This window comes from Otolemur garnettii, unplaced genomic scaffold (genome assembly GCF_000181295.1).
Source record: "Otolemur garnettii isolate 467f Iridium unplaced genomic scaffold, OtoGar3 scaffold00102, whole genome shotgun sequence".
NCBI classification, from domain to species: domain Eukaryota; kingdom Metazoa; phylum Chordata; class Mammalia; order Primates; family Galagidae; genus Otolemur; species Otolemur garnettii.
The window spans coordinates 3297326-3318041 of NW_003852497.1; the positions used below are offsets into that span (position 1 = coordinate 3297326).

A 20716-nucleotide genomic window follows, 5' to 3' on the forward strand; every position below is an offset into this window, starting at 1 on the left:
TCTTGACTTTTCTCTTTCTGGTAATGACACCACCAGGGGCATGGCTGAGACCAAGGAGTCATTTTTGATTCTGTTTCTATGGATCCTTTCTCCAAACCAGTCCCATGCCCAAGTGGTGGCATCTCTAGTGCCTCTCGCATCTCAACATCAAAGGGAAACATCCCCGTTGGCAGTACACTGGGCTAGTCCCTTCCACCCAGACCCTCGTTCTTGGATCACTGGGAACATTTCACGCATGGACGGCTCCTCCCAATCCTGACCTAGCAGTGCCACCTTGACACCTCCCAGTGACCCCCCCCCCAGGATGTACCATCCCGTAATAAGTGGGCTTCACTGCTCAAGACACTTGACGCTCTGTCCACACTACTTCGATGCCTCTTACCCACTTCTCCACACTGATAGGCCCCACTCTCTGTCCAAACTTGATCACTTATTTTTTCATGAGACTGTGCAGACTTCTATTTTTGGCTTAGACTTTTCACTCTTGCGGAGAGGCTCCCTCTTCTGATATCTGCTTCAGTTCTAACCATTCTTACAAGGTGGGCAACAAAGGGCAGCTATTTCGTAACTATTTCTTGACAGCGCACATTCAGACATGCTTCTGTCTTCCTTTTTCTAAGGCTGCCAGGTACAAGTATAAGACATGCAGTCAAGTCCAAATTTCAGATCAACAACAAAAAATTTTAACATGGTAGTTTGCACACAATATCCAGAACACATTTACAATAAACACGTTATTTTTTTCATCTGAAATTCAAATTTAACTAAGGGTTCTTATATTTTATTTGGCAGATCCCACCTGTGGGCTGCAAAATAACTGTGCTTCGTCCACCACATAGAGACCAGAGTTTCAAATAAGGAGGATTTGAACTTCAGCCCTTGAGGAAACCACCTCACTTTATTTAATTTCCTATTCTGAAAACTGAAGAGATAAACGTCGTAAGGTTTTAATTACAAAGAGATAGAGCAACGTGGCTTGTAAATTTGCATTTTTAACGAGTGCCCTGGGTTCCTCTGATGTTGAGTAACATACTACTCTATCCCGCATCTGTGCTTCGTTCTGAGACACTGAATGAATAAAATCTCCTTAAGGGCAGAGGAAGCCAAATCCCTGAGAACTGGAATAAGAAAAGGCATACACTTCTGATGAGATAAAAATTAGATCATAAAAAAATAGAAAGTGGTAAGAAAATGACAGAGGCTGCACATACATCCACGCGCGGGATTGGTTCACAGTAGGACGATTCCGAAGGATGAAGCGAATCATGCGATTTGTGGAAAGTGCTGTATTTATGTAATTGAAAATAATCAGCAGGAGACGGGGAAAACCGTGGACAAAATAAGGAAGAAAAAGTGTTGAAGAGAGCGGCTAGAAAAACCAGCCTCGGTGCTATTAGCCTAATGCTGCCTCAGAGGAGCCTGGGAGTGTGTCGAGCATTTAAGGGACGGCCCTACAAAATGCAGATGGCTCTGTGGGCTCAAGGTCCGACTCAAGCCCACAAAGCCCAAAAGAGAATGTCGAGTTGCCAGTGAAGACCCTACATCAGCGATTTCTAACCAGTATGCTGCAAAAATTTTTTTAAGATTCATTATTTTTGAAGGAAGTTCAAAGCACAGTAAGTCTATTCTTTTGATTAACTCTTTTTTTTTTTTTTTTGGATCAACATAAATGAGTGTTCCATGAAAGTTCAATCATAGGTTCAAGTGTGTGCTGAGATAACAAAGATTGAAAAACATCGGCCTGCATCCTCTGAGGAGGTCCCTGCCTGGGGAGGATGATAAAGGATGGGTCAACGTGACCCACCCTGGACCAGGCCAGTGAATTTGGAGAAGAGACACAGGATGGGATCCCCTCAGAGAGGAGGAGAGGTCCCGGCTTCTCAGACTTTATGGGCACTGACCTGGTCCCTGGCACAGAATAGCTGCTTATTAAACATTGTTTCTGCGCTTTGTCTTTTCTCAAATCACTTACATCCTTCTACCCTGAACTGAAATTGTGGGGAAGGGGACGTTTCTTATTTTTTCTTCATGTTTCACTGCGTGAAGATGATTTGTATAAGACAACTGCATAATAAATATCTACCACATGAATGAAGAAAACTGGCTATGTAGAAGCAAAATTCTTGACTTTTCACATTAACAGTAAAAGGCCTAGTGAGAACCTGGCGGGAAGAATTAAAAGCCAAACTTACTATTTACAGACCATCTACATACCAGGCTGTGGCCAGCATAACAGGTGTCAGGATGAGAGAGCGCCCGCACTGTTGACCAGATGGAAGGGACTACCGACCAGAGAGGGGACCTAAGCCACCAGTCACCCTCACGTTTTCCCTTCTCTCATACTCCTACACCATATCCATCAGCGAATCATTTGACTCTGCCTTCAAAAGACATCCAGACTGTCACCCATCTTTACACTTCCTATTGTCATATATTTGGCCCAAGCCACAGTCATCTTGAACCTAGATTCTTCTAATGACTGACCCAGGTATTTTGATAGACTGTTAGTTTCATAATAAATTATCGTAAGAGATCTCCTTGCTTCTGTCCTGGTTTACATTCAACACAACAGTTAGGATTTGTCCTTGAAAATATGAGGTCATGTTACGCTAAATCAGTGATTTTCAACCTTCCCAATGCTGCAACTCTTTATACAGTTCCTGTGGGTCGTAACTCACAGGTTGAGAACCACTGCTCTTCAGCAGCTTCCCATTTCTTAGGAGACAAGAGCCCCCACGATGATCTGTAACACACCTCGGAGTTTCCTGTCCATACCACTTGTCTGTTGCTGTTCTCCTCTCGCCACTCTCTTCCAGACACCTGGTCTCCCTACTATCCCACCACGACTCAGGCAACCTCTGCCTCTTGCTTCTGCTTCTTTGCTATTCTCTTTGCCCCGAATGCACGTCCTGCAGCTGTCCAGAATGTTTGTTTCTTTGCTTTTTGCTCCCCAGGTCTCTTCCCAAGATGTGATTTTATTACCAAGACCTCTGAACACCTCACATCAAAAGCAACACTCCCTCATGGAAGAAGCCCAAGTGCCCATCAACCCGTGAATGGATCAATAAATTGTGGTGTATGTACACCATGGAATATTATGCAGCCTTACAGAAAGATGGAGACTTTACCTCTTACATGTTTGCATGGATGGAGCTAGAACATATTCTTCTTAACAAAGTATCTCAATAGAAGAAAAAGTATCCAATGTACTCAGTCTTACTGTGAAACCAATTTGTAGCTTTCTTATGAAAGCTATAACCCAATTGTGGCCCAAGAGGAAGGGGAAAGGGGAGAGGGGAGGGGAGGGGAGGGGGGAGGATGGGTGGAGGGAGAGTAATTGGTGGGACCACACCTAAGGTGCATCTTGCAAGGGTACATGTGAAATTTGCTGGGTGTGGAATATGAATGTCTTGGCACAGTGGGTGGGAAAATGCCGTGAAGGCTATGTTGGCCAGTTTGATGAAAGCATTTCAAATTGTATTTAAAGCCAGCACATTGTACCCCATGATTGCATTGATGTGCACAGCTATGATTTAATTAAAAAAAAAAAAAAAAGCAACCCTCCCTCCAGTCTTGCCTCAGCCTCTTACCCTGCTGGGTTTCTGTTCATAGCATTTAATACCATCCCCAGAACACTTAGCACTGTTTATTTTCTGGTTTGTTTACTTAAATCGTGAGGCACAGGAAAGCAGAAACTGTGCTTCACTCTGCGCTGACTCTCGTCACCTAGAACACCTCCTAGCACACAGTCAGCCCTCAACAAATCTCTGTTGAATGAATGGCTGGAGGGTCTGAGCCAAGTGGAAATGGACGGCAATTGATGAATCTGAGACCCATCAAGGTGGCAGAACAGTCAGGCCGTGGTGATTTATTGGGTACTGGGCAGAAGAAAAGAAAAGAAACATCTAGAAGGCCGTCCGAGTTTCTGAGCTGGACATGGGAGCTGAAGGTGTGGGGCTAACTCAAATAGAGAAGATGCGAAGATTATGTCCAGAGATGGGGAAAGAAAAATTCAACTTTAAAGAAGTTGAGATCAAGGTTATAGGGAGGTGTTCAACTGGAGGTAACCGAGTCTAGAACAGCAGTTCTCAACCTGTGGGTCGTGACCCACAGAGCTGTATTAAAGGGTCGCAGCATTACGAAGGTTGAGAACCACTGCTCTACAACCAATCAGATTCATGCTCAACAGTCATCTCTGTTAGGTACGAAACAACTAAGTGGCGGGAGATGAAGAATACATAGTGTTATTTTCCAGGGAAAGCTAAATGCTTGCCACCCCTTAGGTGAACTTATGGAGCCTGCCCCTCCTCCGAAGCCCACAGCCTTTCAGAAAACCACATTCTCCAAGGAGTCTCATTGTCTCAACGCAACCGTTTCTCAGTCTGACTCTGGGGGTGCGTGTTTGCCAGTGAGAGCCTCCCATATTTTACTGCACCTCCTGACATTGTTACACAACATTTATTGAAAGCACATTTGATGGTAATGAAGTTTCTATTAACTATGATTAAATCTCATAAAGCACCTGAAGATAATTTAAGATGTGCAGAAGTAGAAAATGAAACATTCGGTTTAGTACATTAGGAAACGTAATTGATTAAATTATCTCATTTACAATAAGTGCTTTCATGAGCTATGCCGTGCACATATTTTCCCCAGTTTGTCATTACGATTTGCCGACACATATCTTAAGACTTCACTTTCCTTTCACACCTCCCTGCAACTCAAAGCTGGCTCCTCTTCCTGCCTGCTCATGGAGTAATGCGTGCAAGGCTCCCAGCGATGTCTTCCATCCACCAGGCCTCTCCGAGCATCATGTGTGCAGCTATATATAAGAACAGGTTGTTTCTCAATTATCTTCATAATTGACTTTGATTTTGCATCAGTGATGATTCACGTAGCCTTAAACTAAGCCCCTGTTTCACTGAGCGACTGCAGCCTGAATTTGTGTAACGCGCTTCTAACCATGCAGCCTGCACCGAGCCCTGGCCGGGTTCCTCCGGGAGCCCTTTGCAATCACATTGACGCTGCTAAGGTTTTATTTTTAGGGAAATCACAAATTAAAACAGTTTAAGCGATTCTGCTGCAGCATCCAGCAATTAAGCATGGCGCTCAGGAGCGAGAACCCCAGGCACAAACTGATCCAGGAGTCCCTGAGGACCAGGAATAGCTTCTGTGGGGTTTATGGTTGGAAGTACAGATGTAACCAAATTAGAATGGCACAGGACTCACAAACTAAGCGTGAAATTAATTTTTAAAACACACACATGGATTTCTAAGTAACTCTTACACTGGCCGCCACACAGAGTTCTACGGTCTTTTTGTGTTACATAAACAGCAGAACCAGTGGATGGTGTGTCCCGTATGACCAGGAGGAGGGCGAGGGACCATGCACTCCTGTGTCACCCTTCGGATCTTGACACAGGCATAAGATAAATGTTTCCCTCTCCCTCAATGTCCACGGACATGTAAACACACAGACACAGCCAGGTTCCCCCAACTTCAGCCTGCCTAGGAGTTCAAACTCAACATGCATGATGTCAGAGGTCAGCTACCTAATACCAATGATTCCTTTAAGGTCCCTAGGAGGCAAGGAAAGAAGTTCAAAAAACGTGTTTTGGTTATTTTACAAAATTCTCAGACTCTGCGTGTGCCGACACCATTGCAGCTCCAGCCCTCTGGGGCAGCGTTGGGAGCAGGAGGGTGACGGCTTTGCTAGACTCTTCCCTCATGTCTTCTGACCTCTGTCCCAAGGTACCTATTTCTGTCTGTCCTTGTAGGGTTTTAATTCTTTCAAAGAAGTTAGTTCATAAAAGCTATTAACTCTCCCAAGCTCTTTGAATTTTAACACCCTGGGATTTATAAGAGCCCAAGTCATTCCTTTTAAACTAGAATGAGCGTCACTGACGGGGCAGGCACACCTTTCACAGGCTTTACAAACCAAACCAGCCAGGGGGTGTCTCTCCTCTTACTGGCGAGAGCTGAGCTGCTGTTGCCCTGGTATCCTGAGGTCACCTAGCAGACTTCACATACTTCTGAATGTGTGAGAGAGACTTGGGGGAGCGTATTAACAAGCAGATGCTCTGGGGTCCCCCCTCCACTCCACCAGGAATTCTAATGGATTTGTGTGGTTCAAAGATGGTGTTTAACAAGCTCCTACCACACTCTCAAGATTCTGATGCATCTGGACTCTGATTTACTTTTTGAGAAACATTTTTCTAAGATCCATGATTCTTAGCCTAAGCTGCTCATGGATCAACTGAGAAGCTTTGTTTAAAAAAAAAAAAAATAGAGATTCCTGGGTCCTAAAGAAAAACCACTACTCCAAATTTGATTCATGGATGCAGCCTGGGAATGGGACTTTTAAAAAGCCTCCCAGTGACTCTAAAGTACAGTGAAGGCTGAGAACTGTAGCGTCAAATGCCAAGCTGCCATACATTCAAGCTCCTTTTTCTCTAAATGTACAAGATGCATAAAATAAAAATAAAGCAAAGACTCTTCCAGGAGCCAGCACTGGCACCAAAATTCTCAGTTCATAATTATTTCACTGTGGACTCCACTTCCGAATCTACCCAGTTGCCATGGAGTCCACAGGAGGTAAGGCTCTGGGCTTGCACTACCAGGCACCCCCTTCTCCTTGTAGGTAGAGAGGCTTGTAGTCGGGATTTTTTCCCTAAGACTGTTCTCCTGAAAGCGTGTAATGACAAATATTTATTAATTTTAATGCCACAGATCGCTTCAGAAATCAGAATTTTAGATGACGTTTGCAGAGGAATGGACTTTTAGGCAAAAAGAATCAAGGGGAGAGATTTCCTTTTACTCTGAGGGGGCGAAGGGGTGTGCACATTTCTTTCCAGTTTAAACCTTTGACATGTGACTCCAAACGCAATCAGGAGAAACCCCGAAAGCCCTGGAGCTTTCATCGGAACTTCAAGTCTCTGTGGTCCCTAAACACACACAACAGTAAGGCAGCAAAGATGAGAATAAATTATATTCACAAGAGGAAAAATAACTTACTTTGGGGTTTTATTTCATGAAGAGGTTTTTTATCTAAAAGAAAGAAAGAGAAAAAGAAAGTTGCATTTAATAAATTTACACGGAGCAGATGTATTTTCTGTACCACGTTATATCCACTTGTCTAAATAAATCATCCCCTCCACTTCTGTGGGCCGTAGGAGTACGTTTCCGTTCTAATTCTTCATTTTTCTCCTTTGAAATATTTTAAAAAATATTTATTTTCCTTCTGGTTTATTGGCATTTCTCTCTGTTGCACTGGCTAGATTCTTATCAGCAGGATGAGAGCAGTGAGCTTGCAGCCCGCCCCGCTTTTATCCACAGCCAGAAGCCTGCTCAGGTGAGGAATGCCATTTCACTGTATATGATGATAGAAAAACGAACCAGTGAATAAATATTTAAAGGGCTCCTGCCTTCTCTGCAGTAATGATGGCCTGGGTAGGGAGTTCACACTCTGTTTATCCATTCTCACTGGGTATGGGGGCAGTATTCATAGCACATCAGGATTTTATTTGTTTTTTAAAAAAAGCATTCATTTTTGTTTCACATCTCCATCTGTGGAGATGTGAAAAATTTGTATCACCTCTCTCAACAGAAAAGATATCACTTTATAATCACAGTATTTAAGCCGTGCCCTGGACAGATGAGGTGGATAAAAGGGAAAGGTGTTCAGCAGAGACTCAGAGGTCGGCGCTCAGTGGGGCCGTCTATGTCAATCCACTCTAGTGCCCTCCAACCACCTACCTGCTCCTGTCCCATCACCAAAGAGTCTCACAGGTCACAGGGCGACTTGGTGCCACTCTCCTCCCTCCGCTCCCTACGCCCCTGCCATCTCAGCCCAACATGACTCTGCCACAACACAGAAACCTGGGAGGATGTCCTTCCGACATTGACATCGTTCCAAGATTCCAGCGGCTTCCTGCAGTGTTCTATCCTCTCATCAGTCCCCCCACAGGGGTCAGATGGCAACTGGGAGACTGCAAGGCTGTTGCTATTTGCTTCCAGAATCACAGAGACCTCACACAGTCCCCTTCTTCTGTTTGAAGGTGCGCCCCGCTGCCTGAGACTGTCATTTCGGTTTAGGCTTTCAGCTGAAGACAATCTGGCTTCCTACACATTTGAGAACTTCACAAATATCATCAGACTGGCAGCACCATAACCCTTCCCAGGCAGATAAACACAGCTATGTTCTGAGTTCTCCACAGAAAGCTTTCATTTCCTACCTACCTCTGCATTTAACACTGATTTTCACAAAATGCCTCTGGAGTATGTAAATGCCGTGTGTTTTTAAATACAGCTTTTTTTTTTTGAGACAGAGCCTCAAGCTGTCCCCCTGGGTAGAGTGCCATGGCATCACAGCTCACAGCAACCTCCAACTCCTGGGCTCAAGCGAGTCTCCTGCCTCAGCCTCCCAAGTAGCTGGGACCACAGGCACCTGCCACAACACCCGGTTACATTGTTGTTTGGCGGGCCGGGGCTGGATTCGAACCCGCCACCTTAGGTGTACGTGGCTGGCACCTTAGCCACTTGAGCCACAGGCGCCGAGCCATAAATACAGCTTTTGTGTATTTTGCTGTCTGATTCCTTATGGAAGTAGTTTTTAAAAGTCCTGAGTAGGGTGGGCATGGTGGCTCATGCCTATAATCCTAGCACTCTGAGAGGCTGAGACAGGTGGATTACCCGAGCTCACTGGTTCTAGACCAGCCTGAGCCAGAGTGAGACCCCATCTCTTTAAAAAAACAAACAAACAAACAAAAAACAGCCGGCATTGTGGTGGGTGGCTGTAATCCCAGCAACTTGGGAGGCTGAGGCAAGAGAATCACTTGAGCCCAAGAATTTGAGGTTGCTGTGAGCTATGATGCCACAGCACTCTACTGAGGGTGACTGTCTCAAAAAAATAAAATAAAATAAATAAAGGCCTATGTAGAGCACACACTTCCAAATGGGCCACATTATATAAATAAATATATATATATATATATATATATGGTGGTGAAAAGTGAGATGGGAAAAGGTAAATTCTGGCAATTCTTTAAAATGAAAACTTCAGGCCAGGTGGGGTGGCTCTTGCCTGTAACCCTAGCACTCTGGGAGGCCAAGGCAGATGGACTGCCTGAGCTCAGGAGTTGGAGACCAGCCTAAGGAAGAGTGAGACCTCGTCTCTACTAAAAATAGGAAAGCTAGCTGATGTCCTAGAGGACACCTATGGTCCCAGGTAACTGGGAGGCTGAGGTAAAAGGATCACTTGAGTCCAGAAATTTGAAGTTGCTGTGAGCTGTGATGACACAGCACTCTATGCAGGGCACAGAGTGAGACTGTCTCAAAAAAAATTAAATTAAAAACATAAAATGAGAATTCCTCCTAAAAGACAATAATGTGTTCAGGTTTATATGATCATATGCAGATTTCTACACCGTCAGGTTTCTTAAAACAGAGAACACTTGTATTCCCCTGACCACACAAACTCAACAGCACTGGCTTTCCCGAGAGCAGGTGGTACCTCTCAAAGTCCAGATGCTAATGCATTCCAGAATCAGAGGAAAAGGACTTTGTAGGTTTTAAGCAAACTTCAGTTTTTGCTTACTGCACAATATGGGGAGGCATTTGGGGTGGGCACAGCAATGTGGGCAGGCCCAGCTGATGTGATGGGCAGTGATCCCAGCTGGAGTGATGTGTGGCCACGTGGACCCAAGGAGATGGCAGAACATCTGTCTAGAGCTCTGCCTGAGCCTAACAGTATCTCCTGCCTTCTGAACCACAGGAATGAAGATTGCTCTGGGTAGCAAAATGAAACTCCACTAAAAACAGGGGAGATGTGCAACCCTCCTCAGGAAACCAAATCTCATATAGCCACGCTCTGAAAAAAATTGGAGGAGAGTTCTGTAGGGTACAGATCTGAAGGCAGAATGTGAATGAGGCTGAGAAGCCCAGGCTGTGCTCAGGGGACAGAGAAGTCAGCTGACGAGGGGACACAGGGCAGCTCTCGAGCCCTGTTACTGGCAACGTGGCACTGTGGAGCCAGGGCAGACTCTTGGGGTCAGAACTGGATTTAATCTTCAGTTGTCCACGTTCTGTGTGACCTCAGTGTTCTCTGCAGTAAAATGGGAATAAAAGCGCCCTTGAAGGGTGTTACTGAGGAGACGCCGAGAAACACAAAGCTGGCGGATGTTTGGCATCAGTCAATGCCATAAATGGCACCTAATGATGTGATTCTGACATGTTGATGAGGACCCGGGTGTGCCGCTGCCTGAAGACGCGTCCTGCACCCCAATCAGAAATTCAGTGAATTTCGGGGCTACTTGAATGGAAGTTAAACTTAAGTCTCATTTTGATCTCTGCTGGTTTGAGTCCAAGGTGAGGTAAAACTTAAGAAAGGCAGGGACTGCAGGCCCCTAGGGTTGCTTCACCCGAAGATGTTCCAGAAAAATTCATTCCAAATGATTTCCTGAAGCAGAGTAAAAATTATTCAAAGGGCTGCTGTTGTACGGCGGGATTTGTCACGAGAAGGTCCAGTGTGTCTTCTGTGTCAGCACGCAGCCGTGTATGGAAAAGGCCAGAGGCCTCTGATCCCCTGGCACCAGCATCAAAATTGGGGTCTGCGGTATTTTGTGAAATAACAGTACCCTGACAGCAAGCTGCCAACACAGAGCATTTTCCCAACAAGAAATCTCTGATTCGAGATTGTTCTCCTATGAATGCAAGAGAGGGCTACCCACTGACCTCACTAGCTTTGCAAGAACTGCCCACTCCACGCTCAATGTTCTGCTATTCTGTTTGCATAATCATTTCCTCACAAAGCTAAGGGCGAGGCAACAACTTGGCCTTGGTCAACCAAATCCTCTCAGCTTTAATTTTACCTCTCTCCAAAGGCCAAGTTCAAACGACCCCTTAGTAAATTAATCCATTAGGGCCATGGTTCTTAATGCTGGCTGCATATTAGAATCGCCTGGGGAGCTTTTTAAACAAATACCCATGCCTGGGCCCCACTCCAAGAGATCCTGATTAATTGCAGTTTGTGTTTTTGTGATTAGGACCATTTCTTGGCAACAACTTGGGGATTCTGTGTGGTCAACTTTAGTCTCAGCCTCCCTAAGGGGCCTTGGGGTAGCTATGGTATACAGATGAGCCCAGAGGGGTCCCTCTATATCCTGTACACAGAGAAACGTTGCAATTTTGAGCCAGTAACAGCTGAGCTGGAGTTCGGAAAATCACAACAGTATTCCCTGGGTCTAACATACTGAGAAGTACCTTCTGGGTAAACAGAAATTAGCAAGAAGTAATTATAATTCAACCTTAGAATCTTTTTTTGTGTGCATTTATAAGTTAAAGGTGCAAAAGTATTTTTAAAATAATTTTAATAGTGTGTTCAACTGTCATGTTCTCTTTGAAAACCATTTTTATTATTTATGGTTACGAGGTAGTTATTGCATGCAAACTAAAAAAATACAGACAAGCACAAAGGGAAAAGAAAAAACATAATTCCGCCATTAAGAGGCAACAACTATTAATGTTAAGTTGTATAGACAAGTCTAGTTTATCTTTTTTAGTATTTTTATATATATGATCAGCCGTGCCTATGATAAACACATAAATTACCATGAAACTACATGAAATTGCTAGTAATTTATCATTTCCATTGATAGAAACATGGGATTGTCTTGTGTATTGCCCAGCAATCTGCTTTAGCCACTTACTTCGGCAATGCACACATTGCTCTGTGTCTGCCTGTGTGTGTGAGGTAGGCATAGATTTGGACCAGTGAGTGAGCGAGAACAATGTAGTTTTTATTTTTTATTCATTTCTTTTTCACTTTAATTTCTGGCTTCCTTTTTTAAAAGAAAATATCTGCTGTTCTTGAAGCATTTCCACGGTATCTATTGTTCTTAGGAGCTATTCATAACTGCACCCACCCACCCACCCACATCCAGCCTCCACCAGGGAACAAATGTGGCCAGCTGCGTGCAGCCCCCATCTGAGGCACCCCAGAGAGCAGCCTAAGGGGAGAAGGCGCCTGTGCACAGAGGGTTTCACCCTCCAACCACAAAGCAGGGGCTCTCGAAAGGCGGCCCCAGAAGCTGCGGGTTGTGATTATTTGCAACCTCCTCCTCTTGGTTTTGGACACTGCACAGACTTATTTGATACTAAAGTCTATGCCGTTTTAAAGTCTTAGGCACAGGGCTGCTAAATGCAGACCAAACACCCACTGGGCCAGCAACCCTTTTCTCCGGCAGCAATTCAAATATATCATTACAGTCTGTGTTTACCATTCTTTTATTTCACTGGACCATCATTTCCTCTATTTTCGTCTCCAAAGACCATTTTTATTATTTCCCTCTTCATATGCCTGGAAACCCTTCTCATCCCCAGAAGATATGTGTTAACTGCTTTAACGGATCCTTCACATTCTTTGAAACTCTTAAATTATTCAGAAATGGATTCTGAAGTCTGTGGAATCGTCTTTTCTGCTCTCTGGCCAGTGTTTTGTTTGTTATAATAATTCTCTAGCATCAGCATCCAAGTGTCTCCCATGACTGCAATCACCTCGAAAACATCGCACCTGCCGGCCCACCTTCTTTCTGGTGTTGTATTAATCGGTCCTGCCATGCCAGATCAACACAAATCCACGCACAACTCTGATAAACCCACTGACACTCCAGTCTCCTCTCAAAACTTTTTCCCCTTCTCCCTCCAGACTCATAGATTGTCTGTGGCTCTGTGATGCAAATCAGTTTGTTCCTTCATAAGATCACTGGCAGTTAGTCCATTCGCAGGGGTTGCTCCTTCCCTGAACAGTGTGCCTGACTCAGAGGCACTAAAACTCAAGGTAGTCACAAAAACTAATGAATTCATAAATGTTCGCTTGACATGTTTTATACTTCTGTCATCACTGCCAACTGTCAGTACGGGTGCCTTCACATGGAACTCATAGTTAAATGATTAGTTCATGTGACATCACAACTGCAGCATCACAGCAAGAGAAACGGGGAGGGGACGAAATTAAAAGCTATTTCCTTGAGTATTTGCTGACTGCTAGAAAAGAGACTGAGGTTATTTATTATCAGTGTATTTCATTATTCATGCTTTCCCTCCCCCGCCCCCCGCCATAACTAGAAATAAGTAAGAGCCAGAGTTATGCCCTCTGAATGCCGTCCAAGGCTGCAGGAAATCCCAGGGCCTGGCAGATCAGCTTCGAGTTAGCAACAGAGGATAATTAGACAGGCACGAGGCCTGCTCTGCACTGCAACACCACTGCGCCTGAGTACATGAGCCAGATGCTGAGGATGACAAGTGGGGATGCTAATCTCCTCTGGGTGTTGAAAGTTCACCTAGGTAGTAGAACTTGAAGAAACACAAGCGCCAGCTCTCGTATATATCCTAAAGCTGTTTCAGTGATCACAAGTGCAGAAACACAGAAAGAACATAAAATACAACTCCCATCTCATTCTCACTGGTTTTTAATTTCCTCATGCAGTTTTCTTTCCGGTCCATTTTAAAAGATCTTGCCCAGAAATGATGCTTCAGAGACCACATTTATCCACCTGTTACAGGTTAGTTCAATTCTTACCTCCTCACTCCCACCCTACTCGGCCAGCTTCCCCACCCGGACGGACATCACAAGATGTATCGCCCCTTTTAAAATGTAATCTGAGCATGTCCATGGAGGGAGTTTTAGAGAAGGCTCCCCGGGTTTTCCAGTTGGTGATGGCTGTTAGAGAAATCACTCATTTCCCCAGAGAAGTCTGGGTAATAAATGGAATTCCAGGGCTCCATGGCAAAAACACCAAACTAAATAAAAACCCATAAAGGGTGAGATGCACATTAGTAAATGAAAAATATTTCTATTGCTATCTTTTATCCATTGTTCAAGATCTCTTCAATTTAACTACGTTAAGTCAGGAGGGTACCACAACAAATGGCTCCTGGATGTCACCTGTGAGGACAATGAACTTCCAGAATTGCCCTTAGTCAAAGCACGTGACCAGGGTGCCTTTAGGAGATATAGTCCCCCCGCCCCCTTACATCCAGGAACTAAGATGAACAAGTGTCCGTAACAACCAAGCTCCAAGATCACAAATGGCATTTGTGTATTTTAGTTTTGAGCTCAAGAATTTAAATTAAAAAAAAAAAAAAAGAAGAAATTATTTTTTGAAAGAGACCAGTCTCATTCCGTTGCCCATACTGGAGTATAGCATGTCATGACAGCTCACCGCAGCCTCTAATTCCTGGGCTCCAGTGATCCTTCTGCCTCAGCCTCCTGAGTAGCTGGTCTACAGGTGTGCACCACCAGGCCCAGGTAAATATTTTGTCTTGATATATTGCCCAGGCTGGCCTCAAACTCCTGGCCTAAATGATCCTCTAGCCTCAGCCTTCCAAAGTGCTGGAATGACAGATGGGGGCCACTGCAACCAGCCAATCATGTACATTTCTAGATTTGGGACCAATTTTGTTATATTCTATCCATTCCTACTGATTCCTTGTGTGTTTGTTTTGTGATGAATACACAGAGTAAAATGTGCTCCTGGGCTGCTGCAAACACCATTAAGCACGTGTCTACAATACTTTCTTATCAGAAATTAGACTTAAAGTGATAAAATGCAATGATTCCAACTCTGCTCCAAGGGAAGATACATAGTAAAATCCCTTTTCTATCTGATAGATTCTTCTGCTTTGATTCCCTAGCTTTCACCCACAACAGAAACATACACTGTGTATATTCAAAACCGAACAAAAATGCCCAGGGTCTACGATTCAAGCTGGCCGAAGCATTTACTGGTTACTGTCAAGACGATCACTTACTTTAAGGCAGGAGTGATACTCACAATCTTTAAAAATTATTTTAAAACATCAGTATATTGAAGAGGTAGCTTCACTCTCATGTTTAATTCAGCATTATTCACAATAGGAAAGATATGGAAATGACCTAAATGCTTGTTGATGGATAAATGGATAAAGAAAATGTAGTTTATATACACAATGAAATATTAAAAGAGAAAGAAAACCTGTCATTGGTGACAACCTACGTGAATCTGGAGGATATGATGTAAGTAAAAGCAGCCAGTGGTGGAAAGACAAATCCTGCCTGGAATCGCTTACATGAGGAATAAAAACCCTGAATTCATAGCAACACGGAGTAGAATGGTGGCTGTCTGGAGGTGGGCAGGAGGTGGGTAGAATGGTGGCTGTCTGGAGGTGGGCAGGAGGTGGGTAGAATGGTGGCTGTCTGGAGGTGGGCAGGAGGTGGGATACTGGTAAAGGGGTATAAAGTCTAATAAGGTAGGATAAAGAACACTGGAGACGTGATGAGCAACAATGCGACTACAGTTACCACTGTCCTGCTACTTGAAATCCGTGAAGAGGGCAGAGTTTAAGTGTTCTCACCATACACACACACAAGGAAGGAAAGAAAAAACCCGACAGATGCTTTCCGAGGGGCAAGCTAATTATCTTGGTGGTTGTGAACATTTCACAAGTACACATGTATCAAATCATCAAGCTGGATAACTTACATATATATAATTTTTAATTATTGATTATAACTCAATAAAGTCAGAAAAAAGAAATCCCATCTGTAAGTGTCAGTCTTGACGCAAGGTCATGGCAGCTTCCTGCTGGGTCCCAGGGATGTCTGGGCAGGGAATGGATGGTGGGGGTGAGATTTAAGAGGGTGTTTGTTCTGTGACTATTTGCTCATTGCTAAGAAAACACTTAATGGGGCGGTGCCTGTGGCTCAAAACGTAGGGTGCTGGTCCCGTATGCTGGAGGTGGTGGGTTCAAACCCAGCCCTGGCCAAAAAAAAAAAGAAAACACTTAACAACTTATGTATATAGGCAATCAGTCCTACCTTATAAAAATGCTTAAAGGGAAACTGGGTATTGAGGACCCTTGACTTCCAACTGTTTTATTTAGCCTCACAGCCCTCACAATAGCCCTGCATTTATACGTCATCACAGATCAAACTACTGAGAGTCTCGTCTGTCCTGTTCACATATTCTCAATACCTAGAATGGGAAATAGAACCTAGTAGATACTTAATGAAAATCTGTCAAATGAAACAGTGCTGCTGTGCCTTGTTCCGTGTTTATAGTTTCAATCATAAGCATTATAAGTCTAGGTCAGGGGTCCTCAAATTTTTTAAACAGGAGGCCAGTTCACTGTCCCTCAGACCATTGCAGGGCCAGACCGCAGGCCCTGGGATGAGTCGGCTGCTAAGCAGGACAGGCAGCGGTGGCAAAAACACCCAGTGGGCTGGATAAATGTCCTAGGCAGGCTGCATGTGGCCCGTGGGCCGTAGCTTGAGGACACCTGGTCTAGGTCCATAACTGTCCTGTGTTCTGTATGATTCCTAGAACATTGTAGCTAAATAAAGGCTAAAGAGTCTAGACTGGATACGTCTATCACCAGATGAGGCTACTTCTTTTGTTGGGGTAAAGTTGCCTTCATCACTCAAACGGTTAGTTGCAAGTGTGACTGAATTAAAATAAACTCCCCCAAATGGGTTAAAAACAAAATATATTCTGAAAGCACTGAAATGTCAGCGGTATTATTTCCATGATGGATATGTGTTAATATATTTTCTACACGTGTGTATATACTGAGGGTGCCAAAAAAGGTATATGCATTAAAAATTGTTATTAAAATTGCGATGATACTCAAGTCAGGTCTGACTTCTGGAATGTGAGATGTATCACACACAATGTAAAGCTAATATATGTCTACGTATCTATTGAGCATAACAAATTTAAAATAGTTTTTTCTTTCTTAAAAATGTGTATGCATTGTCTGGCTCCCTCTGTGTACATGAAACTACATTGAGGACGTTAAATTGCAATGATTTCCAGTTTTAAAGCTGGGATGAAACTTTGCTCAACATCCTGATTTTATTAGATATGGACATAAAGTACATGATTGTGAGATTTGCCTCAAGGTCACCTGCTACTTAACAAAACACCTGAACAGGGAGCTGGGACGGCTGCCTCCCGGTTTCAGAGGCTCGCTACTACTCGTGATCTTCCTTAGTGACCACGGCTGTTTTCCATCCCACTAAACACTAACACTGTCCTGTACTAAACACACAGAAGCCAGGCCAGGTCTCCAGTGTCATCGCACTGATGCTCTGGGGAGAGGGGACGGTGGGGTTATCGGCAATGTCTGTTGATGACGTCACTATCATCTTCACTTTTCATATCACCTTTTTTTTTTTTTTTTTTTTTGCAGTTTTTGGCCGGGGCTGGGTTTGAACCCACCACCTCTGGTATATGGGGCCGGCGCCCTACTCCTTTGAGCCACAGGCGCTGCCCTGCATCACCTTTTTAAAAAAAAATTTTTTTTGAGACAGTCTCACTTTGTCACGCTTGGTAGAGTGCCACGGCGTCACAGCTCACTGCAACCTCCAACTTTCGGGCAATTTTCTTGCCTCAGCCTCCCAAGTAGCTGGAACTACAGGTGCCCAACACAATGCCCAGCTATTTTTTTTGGTGCAGTTGTCATTGTTGTTTAGCTGGCCCAGGCTGGGTTCCAACCCACCAGTCTCAGTGCGTGTGGCTGGCGCCGTAACCACTGTGCTACAGGCACTGAGCCTTCACATTGCCTTTTGCAACGATCTTGAAGAGACACGTCACTTAACTTTTAATTTAAAGAGAAAAAGTAGAATCAAAACCAAAGAGTTTCCACTTATTTCTATTAAGAGTGGAATCAAAACCAAAGAGTTTCCACTTATTTCTATTAATGTGGCTTGTGTGGCACATGCCAGAGGCCACCGAATCCTTTTTCAAGAGTAGACCACTCAGTTTTAAATCATTTCCCTGACTGGCCCTTGCTGCTGCTTTTACCAACTCCTCGATGATCTCAGACATTAAATCTTTCTTAGTCCAGACTAATATTTCTTATCCAGGGTTTTGTACTGTGGAATCCCTGATTAATTACACTAAAAATGTAGAATTTGCAACTCATAGAACAAATGAATCCAGGAACGTCTGCTTTAGATGACGGCAAACCTAAATTTTCAAAAGTTCCTGACCACCTTGGAGATTGTTAATTACTAACAGTCAAATCTATTAACTGCTGAAAAAAATTTGAAAAAAAAAATACCAATTTTGCCGATTGCCGATTTTGGGATTTGGGATGTTTGGGAATGTAGAAAAAGAGAGGTGCTGAGTGTGCCCCAAATCACTGCTGCAGAATGGTGAGCAACGGCAGGGTGGTCCGGGGTCTGCAGGAGGCTTCCCTACCTGGAAGGTGTATGTCCTTGTTTGGTTCAATGAGATAGGATTTTTGAATTTGTGTTGACAAACTAAGATTTGCCTTCTAAAAATTGCTTTCTGCCTAGATGTTGGGATACATGTGTTTCTTTCATGGAGGGAAGCCTGCAAATCCCTCTCTCGGTGGGGTAAGGACTGACCTTCCCCGCTATGGTTCATCTGGGCCCCTAGTCATCCTGCTTCCTTCTTCCTGAGTTGTTTTTAACTAGTAGATGAGCGGTTCTCAACCTTCCCAATGCCACAACCCTTTAATACAGTTTCTCATGTTGTGGTGACCCCTAACCATAAAATTATTTTTGTTGCTGCTTCATAACTGTAATTTTGCTACTGTAATGAATTGTAATGTAAATATCTGATATACAGGATGTATTTAGGCAACCCCTGTGAAAGGGTCGTTTGACCCCCAAAAGGGTTGTGACGCATAGGCTGAGAACCACTACGATAGACTCGTAGAATTTTAGAACTGATTGAGACCTTATAGGTCACCAGGTCTGTCCCCTTCTCAATACTGAATCCCTCCAGGTAGGCAGAGGAGGGCTGGACAATGGAGGACACTTCATTCAGCTACTCACAGCAAGTTCCAGGGAGGGACATGGAAAGTTTTATCATGGACTGTTAGGGTTCTCCTACAACTGATGGCATGTCTCAAATTACTGCTGAGAATTGATATAAAAAATGTAATTTATGTCTTTTATAGATTACCATGATAAATAAATAAAAATACTGTATTGGTCAGGTGGCTCATGCCTGTAATTCTGGCACTTTGGGAGGCTGAGGCAGGAGGATCACTGGAGGCCAGGGGCTTGAGTCTACACTGAGCCATGATCAAATGACCCGCCGCACTGCACTCCAGCAAAGTGAGACCCTGCCTCAGAAAAACAAAAGAGAAAGAAAAGGCAAAACAAGACCAACACAACTCCTCACTATTAACCAAATACAGGAGAAGCTCTGTACGTTTCCTCCCAAGGGGCTCTCTCCACTGAAGGGGGAAGGAATCAGCGTACAACTAGGCCCACCTTACCAACACGGACGTGTACTTTGTTCTACAGCTTTTATTACAAACTAACTTATGAAAGCATATATAATCAAAAGATAGTAAAACTGTAAAGACAGTATCACACAAAATCAGTTATGTACTGTTTTCTCACGGTTTAATTACTCTTTCTGAAGACAGTCGCCTTTGGTCTACTTCTCATTCTCATTAGGGCATCTTTCCACGGCGAATGGCGCCAACTGCATCATCACAGGCCTGACATCCTCCTTTTGTGGCTGCAACTTCTGTGTCGACCTCACTTGCCTCCCCCACTTCATCAGCTGCCCCACGCACTCTGAAACTGGTCTGCATTTTTGTCAATATCGCTTGGACAATTGTTTCTGGGTCAGGTTCATTACAGGCTGCCACCTCACCATCCATCGCAACACCACCTTCAAAACCCACTCCTCTGGGCGGTACCTGAGGCTCAAAGGAGTAGGGCACCGGCCCCATATGCAGGAGGTGGCAGGTTCAAACCCAGCTCTGGCCAAAAGCTGTAAAAACAAAACAAAACAAAACAAAAAAACCAACCCACTCCTCTGAATTTTACCTTGGGAGACGAACTGTCGGATGGGCCCAAAACATCATGCTCTTGGGTTTTGACAAATCTTTTTCTTTCTCTTTTTTCCTTTGAGACAGAGTCTCTTTCTGTCACCCTTAGTAAAATGCCGTGACCTCGTAGCTCACAACAACCTCAAACTCTCAGGCTCAAGTGATCCTCTTGCCTCAGCCTCCTGAGTAGCTGGAACTAGAGGTTCTGTAACACTCATAACACGTGCCTAGTTTCACTACAGATGAGGTCTTTCTTGCTTAGGCTGGTCTTGAATGCTTGAGCTCAAGCAAGTCACCAAACTTGGCCTCCCAGAGTGCTAGGATTTATAGGCATGAGCCACCATGCCTGGCCAAAATCCAACTTTCGTTAATCACTTCTGGATCATTTCTGGCTGTACCTAACTCCAAGCACAACCAATCCAGAGGATGACACCCAGAGTGTGAACTGATGCTGTGGAGGAAGTTACTCCCACAGGAAGACACAGTTTTGTGTTTTAGCAATGACTCACGGTAGGAGCTGGGTTCACTAGCAGATTTTAAATGTTTCGATGATACCTTGGTCAAGAGGTTGGATTTTCAAGGTCGTGTCTGGAGGCAGAAATTTCAGTGTCCTATTTGTGAGATGATTCATTCTCAGGTGGCCAGGATAGTTGTCTACTGTCAGTAGAATAGACTGTTTCTTCATTGCTCAGTTAGTATTCCTTACCTGCTCCTAAAATAGGACACCATTTATCCACATGCATTTGTTTGATCCCCAAGTGATGGGGAGGTCTTCGGGTTACAGGTTCTTGAATGCTCACGGCTTTGCTGATTTAACAATAACCAAGGGCTTTAGTTTTTCTCCAGCTGATCTGGTGTAAAG

At 44.1% G+C, this 20716-nt stretch overlaps 1 protein-coding gene across 1 annotated transcript in view; it reads right to left on the minus strand.

Moving 5' to 3' along the window:
- The window catches only part of UNC5D (unc-5 netrin receptor D), a 578354-nt gene that overhangs the window by 88430 nt on the left and 469208 nt on the right, over nt 1-20716 (minus strand). Inside the window, exon 8 of the mRNA XM_012809266.2 lies at nt 7015-7047. Within this exon, the coding sequence (XP_012664720.1) occupies nt 7015-7047 (33 nt within the window). The remainder of the gene's footprint in view (nt 1-7014; nt 7048-20716) is intronic.